Source organism: Prunus persica, chromosome G1 (genome assembly GCF_000346465.2).
Source record: "Prunus persica cultivar Lovell chromosome G1, Prunus_persica_NCBIv2, whole genome shotgun sequence".
Classification (NCBI taxonomy): domain Eukaryota; kingdom Viridiplantae; phylum Streptophyta; class Magnoliopsida; order Rosales; family Rosaceae; genus Prunus; species Prunus persica.
In genome coordinates, this window is record NC_034009.1 from 23,519,936 (window position 1) to 23,542,276 (window position 22,341).

Genomic DNA, 22,341 nt, shown 5'->3' on the forward strand with positions numbered 1-22,341 from the left:
ATAATAATCATCATAATCAAAGAAACAAAACTGGAGGGAAAAAAAACTTAGACCTTGACTACGAAGCAAAGAAACAATGGCTGCCTAAGCCTTTGATTGATATATAATCTGGAAATTACCACATGGGTTTGCTTTGTTGAACAAGAAAATATAAAATAATAAAATAATAATGCTACACATTTGACAAAAGTATTTTTATCTCTTTTAAGTAATGTGAGGTTGAGGTGAACTTAGAGTGGTAAAGGGCAAGATAGCGGGGCGTGAGGTTGATGAGTTTTTTATTTTATTTTTATGTTGGGTGTGTATTTAGGGGTAATTTAGGAAGATAGTAGAGTTTTCTTAGAAATTGTGAAAATTTGAATTAAAAGTTGAGGTGAACTTAGAATATAGGGTGAAGAAAAAAAAAGTGCGGGGTTTAAATAAATAAAAAATTTTTTTGTTCTTTTTTAACACTTAGCACACATATTGTACCACAAATTCTAAATTATTATTGTAATAAAATTTAATAATTAAGAATAAGGGTTAAGTAAACAAATATATAAACAAAATAAAATTAAAAAAGTAACCTAAACATAAAAAAGAAACAAACCCTTCCCACCGTACACCCCCACCCCGACCCCCATCTCAGGTCTCCCAGTCCCTGCTCTCATCACCAGCCACCTACCCCATCCTTGTTGGCGTGACTTGTGGATATTGACTTACTTTCCTTACACACCAAGAATTCCTATTATAATTGTAATTGATTTACTTTAATTCCTGATTTCCTACTGCAAATAGATTTAGAAATTTATTATTTACTTGCCCATTCAGGTTTCGTTGCATTATAAATATGACCTCCTACAAAGAGAAGAATACACAGAAAATTCTCACAAACAAATATTCTCTCATAGTTTTCATATTTTAGCATGGTATCGGAGCGGCGATCTTGGAATTGCTGACTCTAGTTTCAAACCCCCACCGCTGCTATGGGAGTTGATGATTTTTTCAACCCTCATGGAGGTAGCACCACCGACTCCTTCTCTCATTCTCCACCAACCATCGTTGAGTTGAGTGCCCAGATGGCTCCGCTCCTACAGATGCAGACTTTGACCCCGAACCCGATCCAGAATCAGGATCCTCTTTTGACGACCCCGACCCCGACCCCGACCCCGACTATGACGACGACGACCCCGACCCTGAAGACGACCCCGACCCCCACTCCGATGATGACCCCAACCCCGAATTTGTCTCTGATTCAGACCCTGATCCCGATTTCGACTCCGACTCCGGCCCCAACTCAGGCTCAGATTCCGATCCCAATTCCTACTCAACCTGTATCCTATGCATCTTCCGTTGCACAGATTATAACTTCTAGACTAACGACCCCGACACATGGACTAGATTGCGCATATTGTGGTGATCCGAGACACACTTGTGAGACTTGTTTTAAATCGCATGGCTACCCCAATTGGTGGGCTACTCTTATAGATCGAGGATAATGCAATATGACCAGTAATGGTACTGGTTATGGATTCCATACTTCCGGTAAGATTGATTCCAGGAGCTGGATAATTAATTCCGGTGCAACTGATCATATGACGTTTGATCCTGATGATTTTCTGAATACTACACAACCTCGACGAACCTGTATTGCAAATGCCAATGGTGTTACTTATCCTGTGACAGGGGCTGACACTGTTGCACTCTCATCCTCTCTCACACTGTCTAATACTTTACTTGTTCCATCTTTATCCACTAAATTGTTGTCAGTTAGTCAGCTTACTGAACAATTGAATTGTTGCGTACTCATTTACCCGAGTTTTTGTTTGCTTCAGGATATTCACACTAAGGAGATTCTTGGTCGTGGTACTAAGAGAGGGGGGCTATATTATGTCGATGACTTCAGTCCCGGCATGGCTAACAGCGTGACACATCTCTTTGATAGCAAACAAAAGCAAATCTGGTTGTGGCACCGTCGATTGGGACATCCGTCTTTTAGTTATATGAAGCATCTTATACGAGATTTATTCTCAGGTTTCAAGGACTCTGACTTCACATGTGATACTTGTATTTTGGCCAAGAGTCACCGTGTGCCCTACCCGTTGAGTACGAACAAGTGTACTACTCCATTTACTTTAATTCACTCTGATGTCTGGGGACCTTCTCCTATCACTGCTCCTTCTGGTGTTCGATGGTTTGTCACATTCATCGATGATTGTATACGGATGACATGGCTTTATTTGCTGAAAAATAAAAACGACGTGTTTTCCCGTTTTCAGTCCTTCCACAAACAGATGAAAACTCAGTTTAATGCTCAAATCCAGATTCTTTGCTCAGACAATGGTGGAGAATTTGTCAATCATGACTTTCAGACTACTTCCAACAACATGGAATTATCCATGAGGCGACTTGTCCTCAGACACCACGACAAAATGGTGTTGCTGAACGAAAGAATCGACATCTTCTTGAAACCGCCCGAGCACTTCTGATTGGCGCTCATGTTCCTCGCCATCACTGGGATGATGCTATTGTCACCGCAGTTCATCTGATCAACCGCATGTCTTCTGGTGTACTGACCTTTAAAACTCCCTTACAGGTGCTTGCACAACACAGACCTCTGCCTTCTGTTTTGGTACTCACACCCCGAATCTTTGGATGTGTGGCTTTCGTTCATCTCCACAAAAATCAACGTAGCAAACTTGATCCATGTGCACTTCGTTGTGTTTTTGTGGGTTATGCCACTCATCAGAAAGGCTACCGCTGTTATCACCCTCCTACCCAACGAACCTATGTCACTTTGGATGTGACCTTTCTGAAATCTGAGCTGTTCTTCCATGACCCATCATCCAATTCTACACTTCAGGGGGAGATACGAAGTGAAGAGAAGAATTGGAGTAACTTGGAAAATAAAGAAATTCTCCTTTGTACAGAAATGATTGATCATTCCGAGTCTGGAGCACGAGATTACTCTCTGTTGAAAAGCGACCAATCGCCCATTCATAGTGATCAATTTCCTGACCCACCTGATCCATGCAAAGATATTTCTGATCCGAGTCTCACACCTACAGACAATACAGAACAACAAAATGAAGACCCCCCCTCTAACTCAACAGTACGAACAGACTAATCTCCTGAGAATATCCTTGAGGTAACTACTCCTACTAGACTTGTGCATTTAGATGATAAAACTATTGGATATCAATTACCTTTCAGGCAAAATCGTGGGAAGCCACCAAACCGTTATTCACATGATATTGGCAAGACATCCAAGTATCCAATTGCAAATCATGTATCCACTGAGAAGCTGTCTGAACCACTCAAGGCTTTTGTGCATCAGTTGTCTGCTATCCATATTCCAACCAAGGTCCCTGAAGCATTGAAAGATCCTAAGTGGGTCCAAGCTATAAAAGATGAGATGAAAGCCCTTGAGAAAAATCAGACTTGGACATTGGAGACTATACCTCGAGGAAAAAAGACTATCGGATGTACATGGGTGTTTACGATAAAACACAATGCAGATGGATCTATTGAGCGATACAAGGCAAGACTTGTGGCAAAAGGGTACACACAGACCTATGGTATAGACTATGAAGAAACCTTTGCTCCAGTTGCAAAGTTAAACACCGTCAGAGTCTTATTGTCCCTTGCAGCTAATTTGGATTGGCCACAACACCAGTTTGATGTAAAGAATGCTTTCTACATGGCGAACTCACGGAGGAGGTGTATATGGACATTCCTCCTGGATATAATACTACTCAGACTGGAACAGTGTGCAGGTTATAAAAAGCATTGTATGGATTGAAACAGTCACCACGTGCATGGTTTGGACGGTTCACCATGGCAATGAAGAACAACGGTTTCAAACAGTGCAACTCAGATCATACTCTGTTCTTGAAACATTGAAAAGGGAAGGTAACAACATTAATAATCTATGTTGATGATATGATTATTACTGGGAATGATAAACATGAAATATCACAGCTACAAGACTATCTGGCTACGGAGTTTGAGATGAAGGATTTAGGTGGACTCAAGTATTTCTTGGGAATTGAGGTGGCTCGATTGCAGCAAGGCATATTTCTCTCTCAAAGAAAATATGTCTTAGACTTGTTGACAGACACAGGAATGCTAGATTGTAAACCTGCGGACACTACTATTGTTCAGAATCATCATCTTGGAGAATATCAGGATCAAGTTCTAACTAACAAAGAAAGATACCAAAGGTTAGTGGGAAGATTGATCTATTTGTCACATACTCGACCAGACATTGCTTATGCGGTGAGCGTTGTCGGTCAATTTATGCACTCTCCAAGTGAAGACCATATGAATGCAGTTCTTCGGATACTTAGATATTTGAAGTCTGCACCTGAAAAAGGACTTATGTTCTCAAAGCATGGTCATCTAAATATTGATGGTTATTCAGATGCAGATTGGGCAGGTAATGTAACAGATAGAAAATCCACATCGGGTTACTTCACATTCGTGGGAGGTAATTTGGTGACATGGAGAAGCAAGAAACAGAATATAGTAGCTTTATCCAGTGCAGAAGCCGAGTTCAGAGGCATGACTAAAGGGATTTGTGAACTTCTTTGGTTAAGAAAGTTGCTTACTGAACTTGGGTATAAACCTACATCCACAATGAATCTCTTTTGTGACAACAAGGCTGCTATAGCCATTGCACAGAATCCGATTCAGCATGATCGTACTAAACATGTTGAGGTGGATCGACACTTCATCAAACAAAAGCTTGAGACTAAAGTGTTTCAGTTTTCTTTTGTGAAATCCGAGGATCAATTGGCGGATATTTTGACAAAGGCGATTTCCAGTAAAGCATTCCACAATTCACTAGATCAGTTGGGTATTGGCGACATCTATGCACCAACGTGAGGGGGAGTGTTGGCGTGACTTGTGGATATTGACTTACTTTCCTTACACACCAACAATTCCTATTATAATTGTAATTGATTTACTTTAATTCCTGATTTCCTACTGCAAATAGATTTAGGAATTTATTATTTACTCGCCCATTCAGGTTTCGTTGTATTATAAATATGACCTCTACAAAGAGAAGAATACACAGAAAATTCCCATAAACAAATATTCTCTCATAGTTTTCATATTTTAGCAATCCCCATCCCAACCTCTCTCTCTCCCCCTCTCTTTCTTTCTCCATCGCAAGCACTCAACACTAAACCCAGCCTCAAAATTATAAAGTAAAAAGGAATGTTATCCCCTTCTCTCACCGGCGACGGTGCCTGCAGATGCTTTACAAGGGGTGGAACTCCTCCACATTCTACTATGAGGTTTAAATATACCTTTGCACGCAAATTACCAAATGACCAAAATTAGGAACCCTAAGCCCCAAGAATCTCACACGCTTTCGTTTTGATCAAAGATATAGAACCAGAAAGCCATAAGAACAACCGTATAAACCTGCTACCTTTCTTGGTGACTATGGCTATGGTGTGAGCGGCGTTCTTGGCAAAGAGGCTATCAGCTTCAGAGGAAGAGAAGGTGGACTGGAGAATTTGGACTCGGTGGCGAACGAGATTCTATTCCTTCCTAAGGATATGTGTTGTCGTTTTAGAAAGTTATTTGGGGCCTTATGGGGAATATGAAATATTCATTAAAGGACCGGTAATTTTTTTTTTCAAATTAGCTTTAAGAAACAGGTCTTGGGCTGCTTTGAGAATCTGGTGCCACTGACATGAGTTTTTAAAAAGGATTTTTGTAGAAATGTCACCTTAAGTTATACATTAGTTTCAATTTATCACTTTTAAATAATAATTGAGGAGAAATGTAACTTTAATTTTTTAAAATACATGTTTTGTCATTTGCTTTTAACACCATCCAATTTTTCATCTATTTATGAGGGTTAAAATTTGAAAAATTTATTATAAAAAAAATATATCTTTTAAATAATTAAAAATGAAAAGAAAAATTAGGAAAAAAAAAAAAACTTCTCTCTTCCCTTCTCTATCTTCAACACCCACCATCACCACTCTATCCTCCACCCAACCAACCGCCCACCCCCTCTTCTTCTCTCGTTCCTCCTCTCTTTCTTCAACAACCACCTCTATCTCAAAATACCATCATTCATTTTAAAAAATGACACCACCTCAACTTTCACATCCAACTCTACCACTTGCACCACCAGATTCACTACCTCCACAACCACAACCACTGCCATCGCCACCACCACCACCATCACCACCTCCTCCAAAACCTCCACCACCACCACCTCCATTCCATCACCACCACCACCTCCATTCCATCACCACCACTACCACCACATGATTAATACATACATTTTCAACATCATGCCTATTTTAGTCATTATTCATAGTTACAATAATTTTATATTAAAATTTACCAAATAGTTTTTACACTTCTTTTTGTACTAACAACACTTTTAAAAATATTGTTTACAAAATATGGAGCTGCTTTACTTTACAGCTAATTATTTTCAAAGCACAGCAGAAGCAACTTTTTTTAAAAATGACAGTAATCCCAAAGTAGGCCTCAATCCCACAAAGACAGCCACCAACCCCATCCAATCCAGTTTAGGTTCGATCCAAACTCCACGCCACAAATTTTCAAATCCACCGAGTACAACTATGATGTTTTTTTACAAATCAACAACCCAAATTTTCAAAATGTACCCACTTGGATTGGGGATATCGAGGTGGGGGCTTGGTGCAGCTTGAGGTATTTGGTCGTAAGGTGTTGTTGGTAGAAGAGAGATGGTGTGGGGTAGAGAGAGAGAGGGGGGGACGTGCACAGCATGAATCAAGAGAAATGGAGAGGAGAGAGGAAGAGAGAGCAGGATGAGGTGTGGAAGTGTATGAAGGAAAGAGAAACTTTATTTTTTTAAATTAATTAATTAATATTTTTTCTCTTTTTTTCTTTTAAAATAAAAAGACTAAAATATCCTTTAAAATGTATAGAAAATTAGATGATATTAAAGTCAGATGACAAATCATGGATTTTGAAAAGTTAACGTGACGTTTCTTTTAAATTTTTCTTTAAGGTGACAAATTAAAACTGATGTATAAATTCAGGCGACATTTCTACTAAAATTCCTTTTAAAATAAGTCAGCCTTTCTTGGATTTACCAAACAGGTTGGAACACAAAATTTTTATTAATCGCAGCAACCCCAAATGCCACCTTAGACCAGCCCGTTTGACCCAAAAAAGAAGAAGATTGGACCAGCCCGTGTGCATTGGCCTACTTTTTATTATTATATATATTTTATATTTAGTTTTTTGTTGCTACAACTACATGCCCATCTTTTAAAGTATTACAAAATTGTAAAATCACGACGCTAAATAGACGATGGTGAAGTTTAAAAACGTCGTTGTGTTTTAAAAGATGACGGTTTTGCAAAACTATCGTAGTATATTATCTTATACACCACTAAAGGAGAGGAAAAATGGAGAAAAGTATTTACATCTTTAGATTTACATCGTTTCCCATTATAGCAAAAAATTTATTTACACTCTGCAAGAGATGTAAAAAAAGATGTACAATTGCATCTAATTTTACATATCATGGTGGTGATGTAATTATACATTCATTTACACCCCCCATTGCAAGTGATTCCGATCACAACGAATATATATTTAACATACACCCTATTATACACCAAGTTAGTATTTTTTTTCTAAGCACTTTGTGTGCAGGCCTTTTTGGCCTTTCGTTGAGCACTTTGTGTGCATTTGGGGTCGCCAAGCTTCTTGCCACGGGGTCGTCTCAGACCTCCACAAGCTGTCCACAGTGGAAGAGAAGTAATTTGGGTTTCTCCAATTCCTAGTCAGAATGAAGTGGACTAACAAAAAATTCCACTTGCAAACAAAGAACGACTTTTTTTTATAAGGACTTTGTTTGTTTTCCTCTTTTGGGATAAAGTACAATCATATTTTAAATTGTAAAGAAAGTAATGATTTTAATATTTATTTTGCAGACTAATTTCTGGGGAGAAACGAAAATAGTATAAACGGCAGTAAAATGGACCAAGAAAATAAATCATTGCTGGCATGGCATCTATCAATTTATCTCTTGGCGATTGTTGTGTGATGTGGACTTGTTGGGTCCGTAGTTTTGATGGGTGCCCAAGCCATGGCCCATAGCCAACCAAATAATTATTATAGCAATAAAATATGTAAATTTATACTAAGAATATTTATAATGAGCTCTCTAAATCACCTTTTTAGACAAATTTTAAAGAGGAATTGGAAAAATACAACTCCAACCGTGCTCCATATCCACCTCTTAAAATAGAAAGACCTCTAGAAGCTCCTAAATCTGATGAGAGAGAAAAGACTCCTAATAGTTCCCTATAATTTAATGTTGCTTTGTTTTATACATATTTTAAACTTTTAATTATTTTGTATAGAGATGGACCAATTATATTGAATTAAAAAATATTTATAGTATTTATAACTCTCTAAACTAGGAAGTATAATTGGAATTCAAATTTTATAGAGAGCTTTTAAAATAACTTTTATCTATTTTTAGTTAATTTTTAACTTAAAAAATAAAGAAAATGATTGTAGATGTTCTAAAATTATTGAATGATGTAATTAATTAAGGAAATTGCATCGGGTACACATCTTATGCGAGAATGATATTGGAGTTTTTTATTATCTAAATAATTTCGTGGGAGTGCTTAGTTACTTTAAAAACATAATCAGTCATATCAGTGACAAGTTGACTTTGGTATGCATGTCACACTTTTTACTTTGTAAATTTTTTTAAAAACAAATATATTATGTAGGAGCGAGGAAGTATTTTCCATTTATTAAACAACAAAATTGAAGTGAGCTACAGATTCAGAGTTTGGCAAAAATAGGCTTTCTTTTTTGGGCGTAGGCAGAGACCGCCTCACTTAAATCATCAGATAACAACATCGCCGAATTCCACGTGGCAACATAATCCAAGCCTTGCTCCACATTCAGCTCCCTACTTCTCTGCAGCACTGCTTTCGTCCCTCTAACCGCAAGTGGAGATTTCAACCCAATTCCTGCATACAATTTACTTAATTAAAATTTAAAAGTAATAATTACTAATCACAATTTCATTGTTTCAGGAATGACAAACTTACCCTCAGCGACAACACGTACGCCGTTATCCAACTCCTCCCTGGAGCCGAACACTCTAGAGACCAGGCCCAGCTCCTTAGCCTCCGAACTCGAAAAGGTCCGACCCGTAAGCGCTAATTCAAGCGCGTTACCATACCCGACGATGCTGGGTAGCCTCTGAAGCGTCCCGAGGTCCGCCGTGATCGCCAAGTCCACCTCTTTCACCGAAAAGAACGCGTCCTTGCTGCAATACCTTATGTCACAGGCGGTCACGATATCAACACCGCCACCGATGCACGCCCCGTGGATTGATGCGACCACGGGCTTCCGGCACCGCTCGATCGCAGTGATCGCCTCCTGCAGTTCCTTGATTTCTCTACGGAACTTCTCTCCGGCACGGCCTCGGTCTCCGGAGACAAACTGGTCGGAGATCGATGTTAGGGTTTTGAGGTCGATTCCGGCGCAGAAGTGGTTGCCGGCGCCGCTGAGAACGATGACGTTGACGTCTGAGTTTTGGTCGAGGGACGAGAGGGCTCTGGGGAATTCGGTGAAGAAGTCGCGCGATAGAGCGTTTCGATGGCTTGGGCGATTCAGGTAAAGGTAGAAGACGGCTGAGTTTGGGTTTTCTTGAACAATTTCTAGGGTTGTGTAGTTCGCCATTTCTGTTTGTCAATACACTAGATAAAGATTGAGAATTGAGAGAGAGAGAGAGAGAGAGAGAGAGAGAGAGATGAGAGAGAGGGAAGGAAATGAAGATAAAGGTCAACAGAATTAAGTGATCCCGATTCCCGATGGGAAAGGATAATTTTAAGAGAAAAGGATGAAAATGAAAATTTGACAAAAAAGAGGTCCTACCGGGAGTCGAACCCAGGTCGCTGGATTCAAAGTCCAGAGTGCTAACCACTACACCATAGAACCATCTTGTTAGAGAACGTGCTTTATTTGTTTTTATAACAATGTACATTTCACATTGCCAATTCCAAAAGTAGTAATATTTATTGAATTACTTCATGTTAAATTAGGGAGTGAGAAAAAAAACCGCTCCAACGGTTCAAACCGGCAAATTTAAACTAATTCGAGTAGTCTAATTCAATTTTAATAATACTAAGAGTTTGTTTGGGAATGCTTTTGCACTTCTATTAAAAGGGTAATGCTAGGCTTACCACATTGTGTATCACCTTTCTAATAGAGGTGGAACCCACCAATACAATGGAGCCCACCTCTATTAGAGAGGTGGTACACAATGTGGTATGAAAAATGTGGTAAGCTTAGCATTTTTCCTATTAGAATATGTAAATTTATTTATATAAAATCTAAGGAAGCACTTGCAAGTGGTTTATGAGTGCTATGCTTTTATGACCAAAAGCACTTATAAGTTTTTATGCTAAACGCTATTAGAAGAGCATTTGGTTGTTAGGAACCGCTTTAGCCCTTTAGAAACACTCCCCAACATAATACCCTAAACAAGTGTAATTTTGGAATGAATGAACCAAATCAAAATTAGTTTTGTTCAGTTTAGTATATATCGAAGCGCTTTAATTGAACTGAACCAAATTGTACTGTTACATCTTGGTATTTGGTAATCGGGATAAATAACTAAGGAAAACATAACAAAGGATAAAAAAAGTTTTGGACTTAGGTCTAACCCGCCAATTCGCTCAATAGTGGGTTGGTTCGGTTTGTTTTTCCTCTTTATTTTGATAGTAAAACTGATCAAAATCAAACTATTAAGCAAGCTATATTTTTTTAATCACATTTTAATACCACAAGTGATTTGTATATATCATGTCAATTAATAATTTTATATCCTAAAAGGTTAATTATTGCTACATCATATGGTATTAAAATGTGATTGAAAATATTGGTACTCCTTTCGAATCTCGCTATCTTTCTTTTTATTATTTTGCTACCAACTCACAATATTCCCCTCTCTTATGGGATGAACAATTAGGCCAACAAAATTGAAGGAAAATAAGAATATAATATTTAGGCAAAAGTTTTGCACTTCTAAACTCAAAGTCAACAAAAATAATTTAAATTAGTTAGGTAGCCTCGTTTGAAAATTTGGAGTCGGACCTCATCTTGCGTTGGACCCAGTCATGAATTGAAAAGGGAGAGCTACTAAAAGAGAGTATATTATGTGCCATGCACGTAATTCCAGTATTGAGGACTCAAATCTTTTACATTAAACAGATTAGGGCGCAACGAAGACCTCCTCCTTGCACTTCACGTAATCAAATAATTTCAACATCTTTAGAAGACAGGCTTTTGTGATTTGAATCCAATGTTGTTGGGCACACACAGCTACAAAAAGGAATTTTTTAAAAAAAAAAAAAAATCAATTTGACCCCAACATGATCAAAAGCGCTCAACCCTCTTCCTTCCCATCCCTATTTCTCAAGATTATCTCATTCGTCATGGTGTACCTTTGCCTTATCTCTTTGGTTTGCTATGACCTGCCGAACTGACTCCCACCAATAGCACGAAATGAAGGCAACACCATCGCCACTATCTAAGATATATTTGACTGAAAATCAGAAATGAAATGTCGTAAATGCATCGACAAGAGACTAAGGCTTCGTTTAGTTGCTAGGATCGGATTGGAATGAATAATACTCTAAATTTGAATGAAGAAATGAAGACATTTGGTCCAATCATGAGGCTTCTCATCGACCAACCACAAATTAATAACAAATTAATTGATTAATTAGTCATGAGTAATCGTGACGAATCACGATCATCCAAGAGTTCTATCCTAATCACCTATCATGATGAAGCTTTTTAATTCCTTCATAAAAATTCAACCCCAAAAGCTTAGGTGGTAGCTCTCCTATTTCACCTCCTATCATTGAAAAATTTACCACCCTACAACTACTTAATTTCAAGTAGGGTGTAGGTGGCGTTATAATTATATTTTTAATCCCCTTTTTTTTCGTTCAGAGAAAAGGTTGACTTCATTTCAAGGTCGACAATGCATGAAGAAGAAAAATCATGGGAATATTCTTCATGTTTGTCAATATGTACATGTGAGCATTCTCTTTTTCATACTAATGGCAGCTTTAAATTCATTGATGAGATCGATAACAAATTGCAATCATTCATACACCCGTGTTCGACATCCAAGCCTTTTTTTTTTTTTTTCTTTTCCTTTCTGAAGATTCATGAAATGATAAGGCAAAATTTCAATATGGTGGGTGATAAATGCCACCAAAAAAAAAAAAAAAAAGCAAATTCAAGATTAAATTGACATCCCTTTTGATCTTTAATCGTCGATCTATTCTGTAAGGTAAGGAGCTAGCGGGAGAGAGCGAGCCAGCTGCTAGTATATAAAAACGTTGTCATATTTGATTGCTTAACAATATTGGTGGCAACGCATGAATGAATGTGTCTATATCACTGCATTATTGGTGTCTCATGATCATGATCATGAGATAAAAAGGCCAAATCATATCAGGAGGCAAGGACTCTTACGTCATAAAGCCACCACACTCACCTTAACATTTGGCTTTTAGGAGATAGAAAGAAACTTCTCCTTTTCATATCCTTTAGTACGCTATATTGTCCAACGACTCCGATTTTCGTAGACCTCAATTAATTCGATTTCTATTTGAAAATGTAGTTCAAAATTAAAATATTCACGTAATTAACTTGCTTATTATTCTAATTACGTACTAAGTCTTTTGAGATACGGATATATGTACTGACACGTAATTTGATAAACAAGTTTAGCGACGATAATATTACTAAAAAGGATAAAGCATATACACGATTTATATATTTATTCTTGGAGAAGAAAACATGGCAATCAAATCGCATATATTCACGTCCTATAATAAACCAGCTGGTACATATCTGTGTGTCCAGAGGCTCCCATCCACCAAGCAAATAATAGAGGCAAGAATGAAACAACAACATCATAATTTAATATTTTTGTCTTAACTTAAACTCTCCCTCCCTCTCATAACCGCAAACAATATGAAAAAGCTGGGCAGCCCTTGGAAAATTGATTACTTGAAGAGGAAAAAAGTCATGCACACTGACACTGAGATCCCCGATGCACACGAAACCTGGTTAATTGCATGAACAGTGAAGAAGCTACCCCCGCTACCAAACAAACATCAACGGCCTGGATCAAAAGCTTTGCAAAACAACATTGTCATTTGTGTGTGACTTGTGAGAAATATACAAATGACAACTAGGGCTGACGCGGCAAGGCGTGTTTCGTTAATGCCTCAGAATAAATGGAGAAACGGCTCTCAAAGGCAGAGGAAGGCACACTCTGTTTGGAAATGGAGAGATGAGATAGGTCACGTGAATGGTATAGCTTTAGCTTTTGCGCTATGAGGAGGAAAGTAACGTGAAAAATCATTTTCCTCTTTTAGTTAGAGCAAAGCCACTAATTAAGTTTAACTACTCTTTCTCAACGAGCGTGGGATTCATGTTATGGTAAAATTAATAGCCCCTCTAAACTTAATTAATAAACAACCAAACACTTGAACTTAAAAATAATCTCTTTTTATAAATATGGATTAGGCCAGTTGACTAGAGTAGTGAGTTCTTTACTTTGCACTTTAATTCGGGTACTCCTCTCCCTAAATTATATAAATTTAGAATAATTTAAATTATCGCTTATATTAAAAAAGAATCATCTCTTCCTAATTCATTTTAAGGTGATATTAATCAACAATTAACAATGGGGGGTGATCCTAATTCCTATCAAAAGTGCATAGCTAGTGTAGTGAGTGCTAGCTCTATTGCCACGCGATGGGGTGGGGCACGTGGGCCTTGTATTTGTGGTTCAGTGAATGAGTTTATGGTACACCACCTACTAATCCTCCATCTGTCATGCAACCAGAATGAGTTCAATACGCACACCCCTTACTTATTTCTCCTTTCTCCTTTTATCTTTTTTATTTTCTTCTTTCCCACTTTATGTGTGTATATAAACAAAGCTGCGCAAACCCATCAACCATCCTCCTTACCACTCACTACTTCTCCATTCATTTTCTCTCTCTGCATGAGAATTGAGAATTGAGAATTGAGAATTGAGAGAGGGAGAGAGAGGAAGAGAGTTCTAGGGTTACTCATATCATCACCAACTGAGTCTAAGCTTCTTCTTCTATCCTTTTAGTTTTCATTTTGTGAGAGAGAGAGTTTCACTTTGAGTTTGCTGTCATGGGTGCACTAGCAGACAGCCACCATCCTTGGGCATTCACATTTGGTATCCTAGGTAAACAAACATGCATTATACTTTGAGATATATATTTATTTTGGCAAAAGTCATATCTCTAATGCAAGAAAAGGGGAATTCAAACTGTCTAGCCAATTGGCATAATTCACATCTTCATTCTTTGAGATATAGAGCAAGACAAAAATATGATGCAGGCGTCATATATATATATATATATATATTTGTTGAGTGTCACATACACTTGTTTGTTATTGTCATATTCTTCTCGGTTATGAGTCATCTTTATTTCTTAATTGGCATTCGTTCATCTTTGGCAAAATCCAGAGGAGGAATTTAAATCCACACAACCATAAATTTTATAAATTTGACAATTAGTTGTCCAATTTTTTCTTCTAGTTCATTTACGGGTAAGTTTTTATATTTAAGTAACATTGTAAAGCAGTGTTATCTTGGATGATCAACCTTTCCTCATCACTTAGATAATTAAACTGTTTTTTTCCCTTTCTTCTATTGTAATCTTGGTTAGTTTAGAAATTCCATTTGAATGACCACACTCACATAAATATCTAACAATTTACAAAGAAAGTGTGACTGGTTGATAATTAATATAATTTCTTTTGATGACAGGAAATGTAATCTCGTTCTTGGTTTACCTAGCCCCAGTGTAAGTGACACATACACATATATATTTATTTAGAAAGGGATACACACAGAGTTATATTTATTTAAATATCTTTGTACTTTTTTGGTGGTTGTTGTAGGCCCACATTTTATGGAATTTACAAGAAAAAATCAACTCAAGGTTTCCAATCGGTGCCATATCTGGTAGCATTGTTCAGTGGGATGCTTTGGTTCTACTATGCGTTGCTGAAAAAGAATGCTATGCTTCTCATCACCATTAACTCCTTCGGAACTGTAATAGAAACTATCTACATCGTCATGTTCATTTTTTATGCACCAAAGGATGCTAGGGTACGACACTTAATCATTTATTTCATTTTCGTAACGTATAACTTAACGTAACGTAACGTAATTAATGTCTTAATTAAACAAATATTATTTTGTTTTTGGCAGAAATTCACCCTGAAACTATTTGGTTTTATGAACGTGGGGCTCTTCTGCTCGATCCTTGTCCTTTCACACTTTGCTGTGAGAAGTGAATACCGGGTCCCAGTTCTTGGCTGGATCAATGTCGCCATTTCTGTCATTGTTTTTGCTGCCCCCTTAAGTATTGTGGTAATTTTACTTAACTTAAATATCAATCCCATATAAATTATAATTACTCTCTTTTAATTTATTAATTTAATTATATATATATATAAATTGCAGGCACAGGTCATCCGAACAAGGAGTGTGGAATTCATGCCATTTAGCTTATCATTTTTCCTTACATTGAGTGCCGTAATGTGGTTTTCCTATGGTCTTTTCCTCAAGGACATTTGTATTGCAGTGAGTAAACATATTTTATTTTCCATTTATATTATTCACTTAATTAGTATATCATTTTAATGATCGATCATTTTCCTCTCTGATTTTTTTGTTCGTAGATTCCAAACGTGTTGGGTTTTATTCTGGGGTTACTTCAGATGCTGCTCTATGCAATCTACAGAAACCGCAAACCCATAGAAGATGATGAGAAAAAGATACCAGCTGCTGATCAGCACGTGAAAAACGTTGTCGGTTTAACCACATTAGCAACTTCCGAGGTTCATCCGGTGGATCCTCCTCCGCGTGACCACGACAAAAGCGTGGAGGTGGATGCAGGCTCTCACACTGCTGCAGCATCATGTGCATAATTATATATACACAAGTCATGATGAATCCGGCGTCGTTTCATGTGTGTGTGTAGTGTAGGTAGCGCCCGCTCCAGGCCAATACTGCATGTCGTTTCACATGTGCTTTGGTCCCTTTTGTTAATGTTTGTCTCTGCTAAATGCTAATTAATTCGCTGTGTCCATGCGTGGAACTGTGGGCAGTGCTATCGATGTATTAAGAAGTAACCGACGAGGGTGGGAAGAAAGCTACAGCTATACCGTACGCTTGGCTTGGCTTCAATTCTACTCATTATTATTATCATAATTATATTAATAATAATAATAATAATAATACTTAATTGTGATATGAGAGTATGCCTATGAATCTATGATCAAGTTATTAACCAGAAATTTGACTTGATAAGTGAATTAATTACCACATGCCGTATAATGTGATGTGATGCATTCGCTAATGTGGTCCGTCTAAAAATGTCATCCTTCTAGAATTACTCTAATTAATATAACATGTGAGAGTACTTCAATTAATGGTGCATTACTCTAGCCCTCGGATGGGATAGCCTCCCATCCTCTTAAACTTTTATTTCATAAAAAAAAAATTAAAAAATTAAAGGTGCATCCCCTTCTCTCTCATTCATGGCCCATGCCCTGACTATACGGCTATGGCATACTGCCACGGACATTAACCACGGCTTAATATTAAGGATTGTTAAAATTCGAACTTGAGAGTTTTTTCAATATCAAAAAAAGATAAATTGTATATTATTTTCTATACTTTAATTTTTTTGGAAGTTCAATTAAAAAGGAACATACAAAGATAAGTTTTAACCGTGGCGAAGAGCAATACTTTAATAAGGATAAGAAAGGCGGAAAGAAGAATAAAGTGCAAATTAATCCGGTTTCTTTGGGACATAAAGTAATTGAACACATGCATGAACGCACCACCAAAGAAACATGTAAAATACTCGATAAAACTCTGGTTGAAAAAGACTGGAGTGCAGAGACAGACCACAGATATTCATTTTTTTTGTTTAAAAAACACTACGAGCACAAGAGACAGAAGAATCATATAGCATTACCCAGACGTGTTTACTCTCAAAATTTTTAAATACGTCCTGTTCCTTCTGTTCTCATTCTCCTAGGAGATAATGTACAATTTCCATTTATGGGTTCCTTCTTCTTCTTCTTCATGTTTGGATAAGAGGAAAGGAAAATAAAAATGGTTAAACTAGAAAACATGTTGGTCTGCTGAGAAAGGAGGCAAGGAACTAATGGCAAAGACGGTGCCTTGTACAATATGGCACTACAAATTAGTGCCATCAAAACTGCCTTGTGCACTCTGTCGTCTTTTCTCTCGCCAATTCTCTCCCCACATCTTGGCCTCAGCAACAGCTCGTTCTCTATCCAAATCCCGGTTTAGCATCCTCGCGGTTTCCTTCGGGGAATCATCCTTCTCAGAACCATCTAAATCCCATCTGCGTCCAGATCCTCCCCCTTCCTCATTCTTCAATATCCTTCCACCTCTCTCATCTCTGTGTCTTCTCTCATCCTTTTCTCCAGATCCTCTGTGGCCATGCCCTGAAGCCATGTTAGGGTCATATGACTGGTTGGCTAGGTAAGACAGAGCAGTGACCACATCCCCAATGAGAGGTCGTGTGGCAGCCTGTTCCTGGATGCACATGGATGCCACAGCTAGAGCTTGGTAGAGACCCCGCATTGGATACCGACCCTGCAGTCTTGGATCTGCCAATTTTGAAAACTTCCTTCGATCATTGAACAACGGACGTGCCTGCATAGACATAAAACCACTGCCGTTCAGTTATTTTCCCCAACACAGAAACCATGCTTGGCAGCCCCACAGCCTGCACAACAAGAAGATAAGTTTCAGGCAATTATGCTAAGTAAAAATTACCCATGTGATAAGGTTCTGTTCTCCATGGGGCCGGTTGCTATCAATGGACTTACGTCCAGTAATCAGCTCCAGAAAGACTACCCCAAAACTGTAGACGTCAGACTTTACTGTCAATTGTCCAGTCATTGCATACTCGGGAGCACAATAACCATAAGTGCCCATCACCCTGGTCGACACATGTGACTTGTCTTCGGTGGGACCAAGCTTTGCAAGCCCAAAATCTGAAAGCTTTGGGTGAAATCCTTCTTCCAGCAATATGTTGGATGATTTGAAGTCCCTGTAAATAACTGGAGGGTTTGCCTTGTCATGCAGGTATTCCAATCCTTTGGCTGCACCAGAAGCTATTTTCATTCTTGTGTTCCAGTCCAATGGTTCCCTATCAAGTGGAAGATCTGCACAGGAATCAACATACTATTAAAGGTGATTCATTCAAATCGTTTGGATACAATTCTGTTAGATTATTTGCATCTTTTAAATCAACATAAGTAAATCACCATAAGCAATATAAACAAATGTTTTTCTTTTTCCTTGTATTTTTTCACTGAGACGACATTTGATAAAAGAAAATACTTATATTTCTGTATGTAATACTTCAAAATTCACCACTCATTCCAAAGTTGTAAATATTCCCACATTTTTTCCTTTTTAGAAAAAGAAACCGTTGAAAAAGCACTTCCACATAGCATGCATCACATGTATTTGCCATTAATGAAACAGAAATTAGAAAGTAAAAAGCTCATAATGCGAGAAACAGACAATAAGCCAAAAGAAGAGGGGGAAACAAAAAGGAAAAGATACCATGAAGGTGATCTTCCAATGATCCTAAGGGCATAAATTCATAAACAAGAAGCCGCTGATCTCCATCAGCACAGTACCCAATCAGATTCACTAGGTTGGGGTGATGCAGAAGACTGAGCATGAGAACCTCAACCAGAAATTCTCTGTTACCCTGAAGTCCATTCCTATCCAACTGCTTAACAGCAACCACCTGTTAAAGCCATAAAACAAAGTTAAGAATCCAAAATCATCTCAAACATGTCACATGTGGTAAATACTGTGAAATCATGCTGCACATACATGACCTATTAGAAATGTCAGAGTGAATCTGCAGTCTAAATATATAGACAAAATTGCAAAATAGCACAAATGCTACCTGGAGGGGGGTGTGCAATAGCCACCCAATGAAAAAAAAAAAATTCAACAATTTGTCATCCAAACTTTACTTTATGCGCTAATGTGGCACCTCTGTCACCTTATGTGAGAATTTACGTCAAAATTCATCACGTGACTTGCACGTGGACGCATTTTCAGGGGCATTCTCGTCAATACCTCACCCATGAAAAAATATAATTATAAAATAAAATAAATTCTAAATCTATTAGAATCTATAAATAAAAACTTGAGATAATATAAATAAATAAACAACTGAAAAGATAAAAGTGCAGCCCCATGGGAGATTGAAGGGAAAGAACGCTGAGGGCAGGGGGAATGGGTTGGATGGGATGAGAGAATGTGGGTTGCAAGGGTCATGCTGGCCAGGAGAAGGAGAAATCAGGCTGGCTGAGGAGAGGTGGCCTGCCGGCACATAGCCCTCAAAGTCGAGGTGGAATTTTTGCAATTTTCGCAAATATTTAATAATTCATGATGGATATCATAAGCATTGTGTAACCTTGGCGTTTTGAGATGGATTGGAAAGTATGATATGGGACCGAGAATTATAGCATTCTAGATTCTGAATGAGAAGTTTAACAACCGTGCTTTTCTTTTTTGTTTTCTAACAGTGTCTAATAACCATCCTTATGACACTGAAAACTCTAGAATCTAGCTCACATAGCCTCGTCATTGGTAATTTAGTTCTCTTTTTGTTGTTGAAATAATAAAGCAAAACCTAGCAGTCTTTGTTAGTACTTCATACAGCTAAAGAATATAATTGCTAAATTTTTATTATTATTTTGATATACTGATTCCACCAGCTTACGAATGTTCAATATCTCACTCATGTTTCCTGTACGGATTGCCTCATTTGCTTCATTTCAAAAACTCAATCCTGTAATACCTGATCTCCGTATAAATAACAGATCATGCAACAGCAAAAGAATTTACCTGGCCACTACTCTCAAGTCGCCCCTTGTATACACGCCCAAATCCTCCTTCCCCTATGAAAGACTCTGGCCTAAAATTTTTTGTTGCAGTCACAAGTTCACGAAAAGTGAAAATCTGAGCAGCAATTTGTACCCCAGGTACATCCTTGAGATCAGGCAATTTAGACCCCAGGTCCCTTCTGGAGCCTCCATTGCTTCTTGATCTCATTCTGTCTGCTCCTGCAAATCCAATTGTAACAAATTAGTGTAGATCCCTAAGTATCATATCAGTCTCCCCTTGACCTCCCTGAGTTCAACAAAACACTCAAAGCCAAAGATCCATTGGATTTGCAACAAAGGAAACTCAATGAAACCACAATCCCAATAGGAAATGATCGAAATTTGGCATGTTCTAAAACATATAAAGGACATGTTATAAAATTCAGTTGTACTGTATTCAATTGGATGAAATTATGAATATCTATGTTAGTTCTTCAATTATGCAAATAAGCTACAACTTGGGACACCACCACTGGCTACCAATCAGATTGACCTGAACAATCAAAGTCATCATGAGATCTAATTTTACAAAAGATAGGAAGAGTCTTTATGAACTATGTCAAAATCTGGTGGGGTCTACCTAAAACATATCAAATTTAGAACTCACAAACTTAATCAAACAATCAATCATGCAGCAAAGTAATATACAACAAAACCAAATAACTAAAAGAAGAAGGCATCCTCAGCATGTTCTTCATAAAAACGAATGAATAAGAAATACCCAGATCAGATCAAGCAACAAGACATTGAAATTACCAAATAATAAGGATTTAATGAAAGAATGAAAACTGCCTACAACTAACCAGAAGGCAATCTGGAAATGTTAGAAGAGACCGTTGGTTGACCCTGCTTCCGGTCATCAATTTCATTCACTGGATTATTCAGCTTCTCTTCCTCCTTCGAATCGAAACAAGGGAAACAACCCATTTCCCCAAATCAAAAAGCACACTTATTTTTAACTCGTTTCCAATCCAAAAATTGAAGGATAAAAAAAAGAAAGAAAATTTATCCCAGATGTATCCAAAGCTCAATCAGAGTTTGGTTTTCCAATCCCAGTTTTACAACCACCCAATCCGAGGCCCATTCAAATATCTGGGCAACTCTCTGTCTTTCTTTTCCTCTTTGTTGAAGCGATCAGGCAGATGCAGACGCTATCTAAAGGACAAAAGCAAACGAATCCAAGTCCACAAACACCAAAAACGATAACAAAGAGGAAGAGAATGAGCAAGAAGAAAAAAAAATCCCAATCCTTTTGGTGCGTAAAAGAATCTGATAATGGGGTAGTGAAACAGAACTAAAACAAAAAGAGCCGGCTTTGTCTTCTCCTCCTACTGTACACGCACAACAACAACACTTCCCTCCCTCTTTCTCTCTGAGGAGACTTTGACCAAAAAATACAAATGGCAACTCTGTATCTTTCTTCTCTCTAGATTTTCGCAAAAAGTTAAATTTTAACCGAGCAAGGTAAATCTTAGGGTGTTTGGTTTTTCAGACAGATGGAGAAGCCAGCAACGTTGTAAAAGTTAGAAAAATAAAATGCTCAAGAACAAGTGGCGTGGATGGGATGGGAGCCGGTTTAAGCGCAAAAACGTGTCAACTGGCGGGATTGGCGGACTACACAAAGACTGTACCAGTGTAGGCTTTTGTGCCAAACGGGTCCGGTTCATGGGTTGGCCCACACCCACGCGGGAATATGACATGCGTGTGTGCCTCCGTATACACACTTTCGCACCTAGTACCAACTTGAGGTTTCGTCCATTAAGCAATGGAAGCAAGCATGTTGAAGAAGATAATCAATTTTTTTACTTATCAACTACTTAATATAATAAAGGCTTTTTAGGAGCCACTTGAGCTTTAGTCCCTCAACTTTTTAAGTGACTTTCAAAGTCTCTCAACTCTACTTTCATTTGTAACAAAAGTTCTAGACTAATTTCTGTTACTTTTTTCCATCAAAATAAGGGGCAAATTAGTCTTTTTAGGGGTCGTTAGTGGACTGTTATGGACTGGATTAAATTATGGGACTGTTTCAGATTAGCTCGGATTGACCTAAGCTGGATTAAGTACTGACCTACTAAGAAGCTGGATTGTAAAAATAGTGAAGACCTATGTTTGGTGCTGTGTCGTCGGACTAAAAAATATTTATTGTAATATTTAAATTTAAAACAATAATTTTATATAAAAAAATCTGAATTTTTTTAAAAGCTAAAATTATTTTAAACAAAAAAACTCATCGGATGGAGACCCAACTCAACCTCCCCATTCCTT

General features: G+C 37.8%; 3 protein-coding genes and 1 non-coding gene across 5 annotated transcripts; 1 reads left to right on the forward strand and 3 right to left on the reverse strand.

Annotated features, from left to right (window-relative positions):
* Positions 8,663-9,918, reverse strand: LOC18790909 (delta(3,5)-Delta(2,4)-dienoyl-CoA isomerase, peroxisomal). The gene is made up of 2 exons (XM_007227404.2): positions 9,084-9,918; positions 8,663-9,002 (listed from the first exon to the last, which is right to left on the reverse strand). The coding sequence occupies exons 1-2, from the start codon at positions 9,718-9,720 to the stop codon at positions 8,812-8,814; spliced, it is 828 nt and encodes a 275-aa protein (XP_007227466.1). The 5' UTR covers positions 9,721-9,918; the 3' UTR covers positions 8,663-8,811.
* Positions 9,907-9,978, reverse strand: TRNAQ-UUG. Its single transcript has one exon. It is a non-coding gene; the product is annotated as a tRNA-Gln (tRNA).
* On the forward strand, positions 13,963-16,372 carry LOC18793807 (bidirectional sugar transporter N3). The gene is made up of 6 exons (XM_007222417.2): positions 13,963-14,290; positions 14,879-14,915; positions 15,013-15,223; positions 15,326-15,487; positions 15,581-15,700; positions 15,799-16,372. The coding sequence occupies exons 1-6, from the start codon at positions 14,236-14,238 to the stop codon at positions 16,045-16,047; spliced, it is 834 nt and encodes a 277-aa protein (XP_007222479.1). The 5' UTR covers positions 13,963-14,235; the 3' UTR covers positions 16,048-16,372.
* Positions 17,004-21,551, reverse strand: LOC18788970 (serine/threonine-protein kinase PBS1). Of its 2 annotated transcripts, XM_007225670.2 has the most exons (5): positions 20,880-21,551; positions 20,039-20,256; positions 18,734-18,923; positions 17,936-18,327; positions 17,004-17,812 (listed from the first exon to the last, which is right to left on the reverse strand). In XM_007225670.2, exons 1-5 carry the CDS (start codon positions 21,001-21,003, stop codon positions 17,327-17,329), a joined length of 1,410 nt encoding a protein of 469 aa, XP_007225732.1. In that variant the 5' UTR covers positions 21,004-21,551; the 3' UTR covers positions 17,004-17,326. The 2 variants fall into 2 exon arrangements, with proteins under 2 accessions (XP_007225732.1, XP_020409247.1); XM_020553658.1 differs by lacking the exon at positions 20,039-20,256 and having other exon boundaries at positions 20,880-20,967.

Bases quoted from the DNA above. Each gene is read 5' to 3' on its own strand.
- LOC18790909 (XM_007227404.2), bottom strand. From the start codon at position 9,720: ATGGCGAACTACACAACCCTAGAAATTGTTCAAGAAAACCCAAACTCA. The intron at 9,003-9,083 runs GTAAGTTTGTCA...AATTGTATGCAG, and splicing joins CGTACGTGTTGTCGCTGAGG to GAATTGGGTTGAAATCTCCA.
- LOC18793807 (XM_007222417.2), top strand. From the start codon at position 14,236: ATGGGTGCACTAGCAGACAGCCACCATCCTTGGGCATTCACATTTGGT. The intron at 14,291-14,878 runs GTAAACAAACAT...TTTTGATGACAG, and splicing joins ATTCACATTTGGTATCCTAG to GAAATGTAATCTCGTTCTTG. The intron at 15,488-15,580 runs GTAATTTTACTT...TATAAATTGCAG, and splicing joins CTGCCCCCTTAAGTATTGTG to GCACAGGTCATCCGAACAAG.
- LOC18788970 (XM_007225670.2), bottom strand. From the start codon at position 21,003: ATGGGTTGTTTCCCTTGTTTCGATTCGAAGGAGGAAGAGAAGCTGAAT. The intron at 18,924-20,038 runs GTAAATTCTTTT...TGGCTTTAACAG, and splicing joins GACTTGAGAGTAGTGGCCAG to GTGGTTGCTGTTAAGCAGTT. The intron at 18,328-18,733 runs GTATCTTTTCCT...ATTCCTGTGCAG, and splicing joins ATTGGAAGATCACCTTCATG to ATCTTCCACTTGATAGGGAA.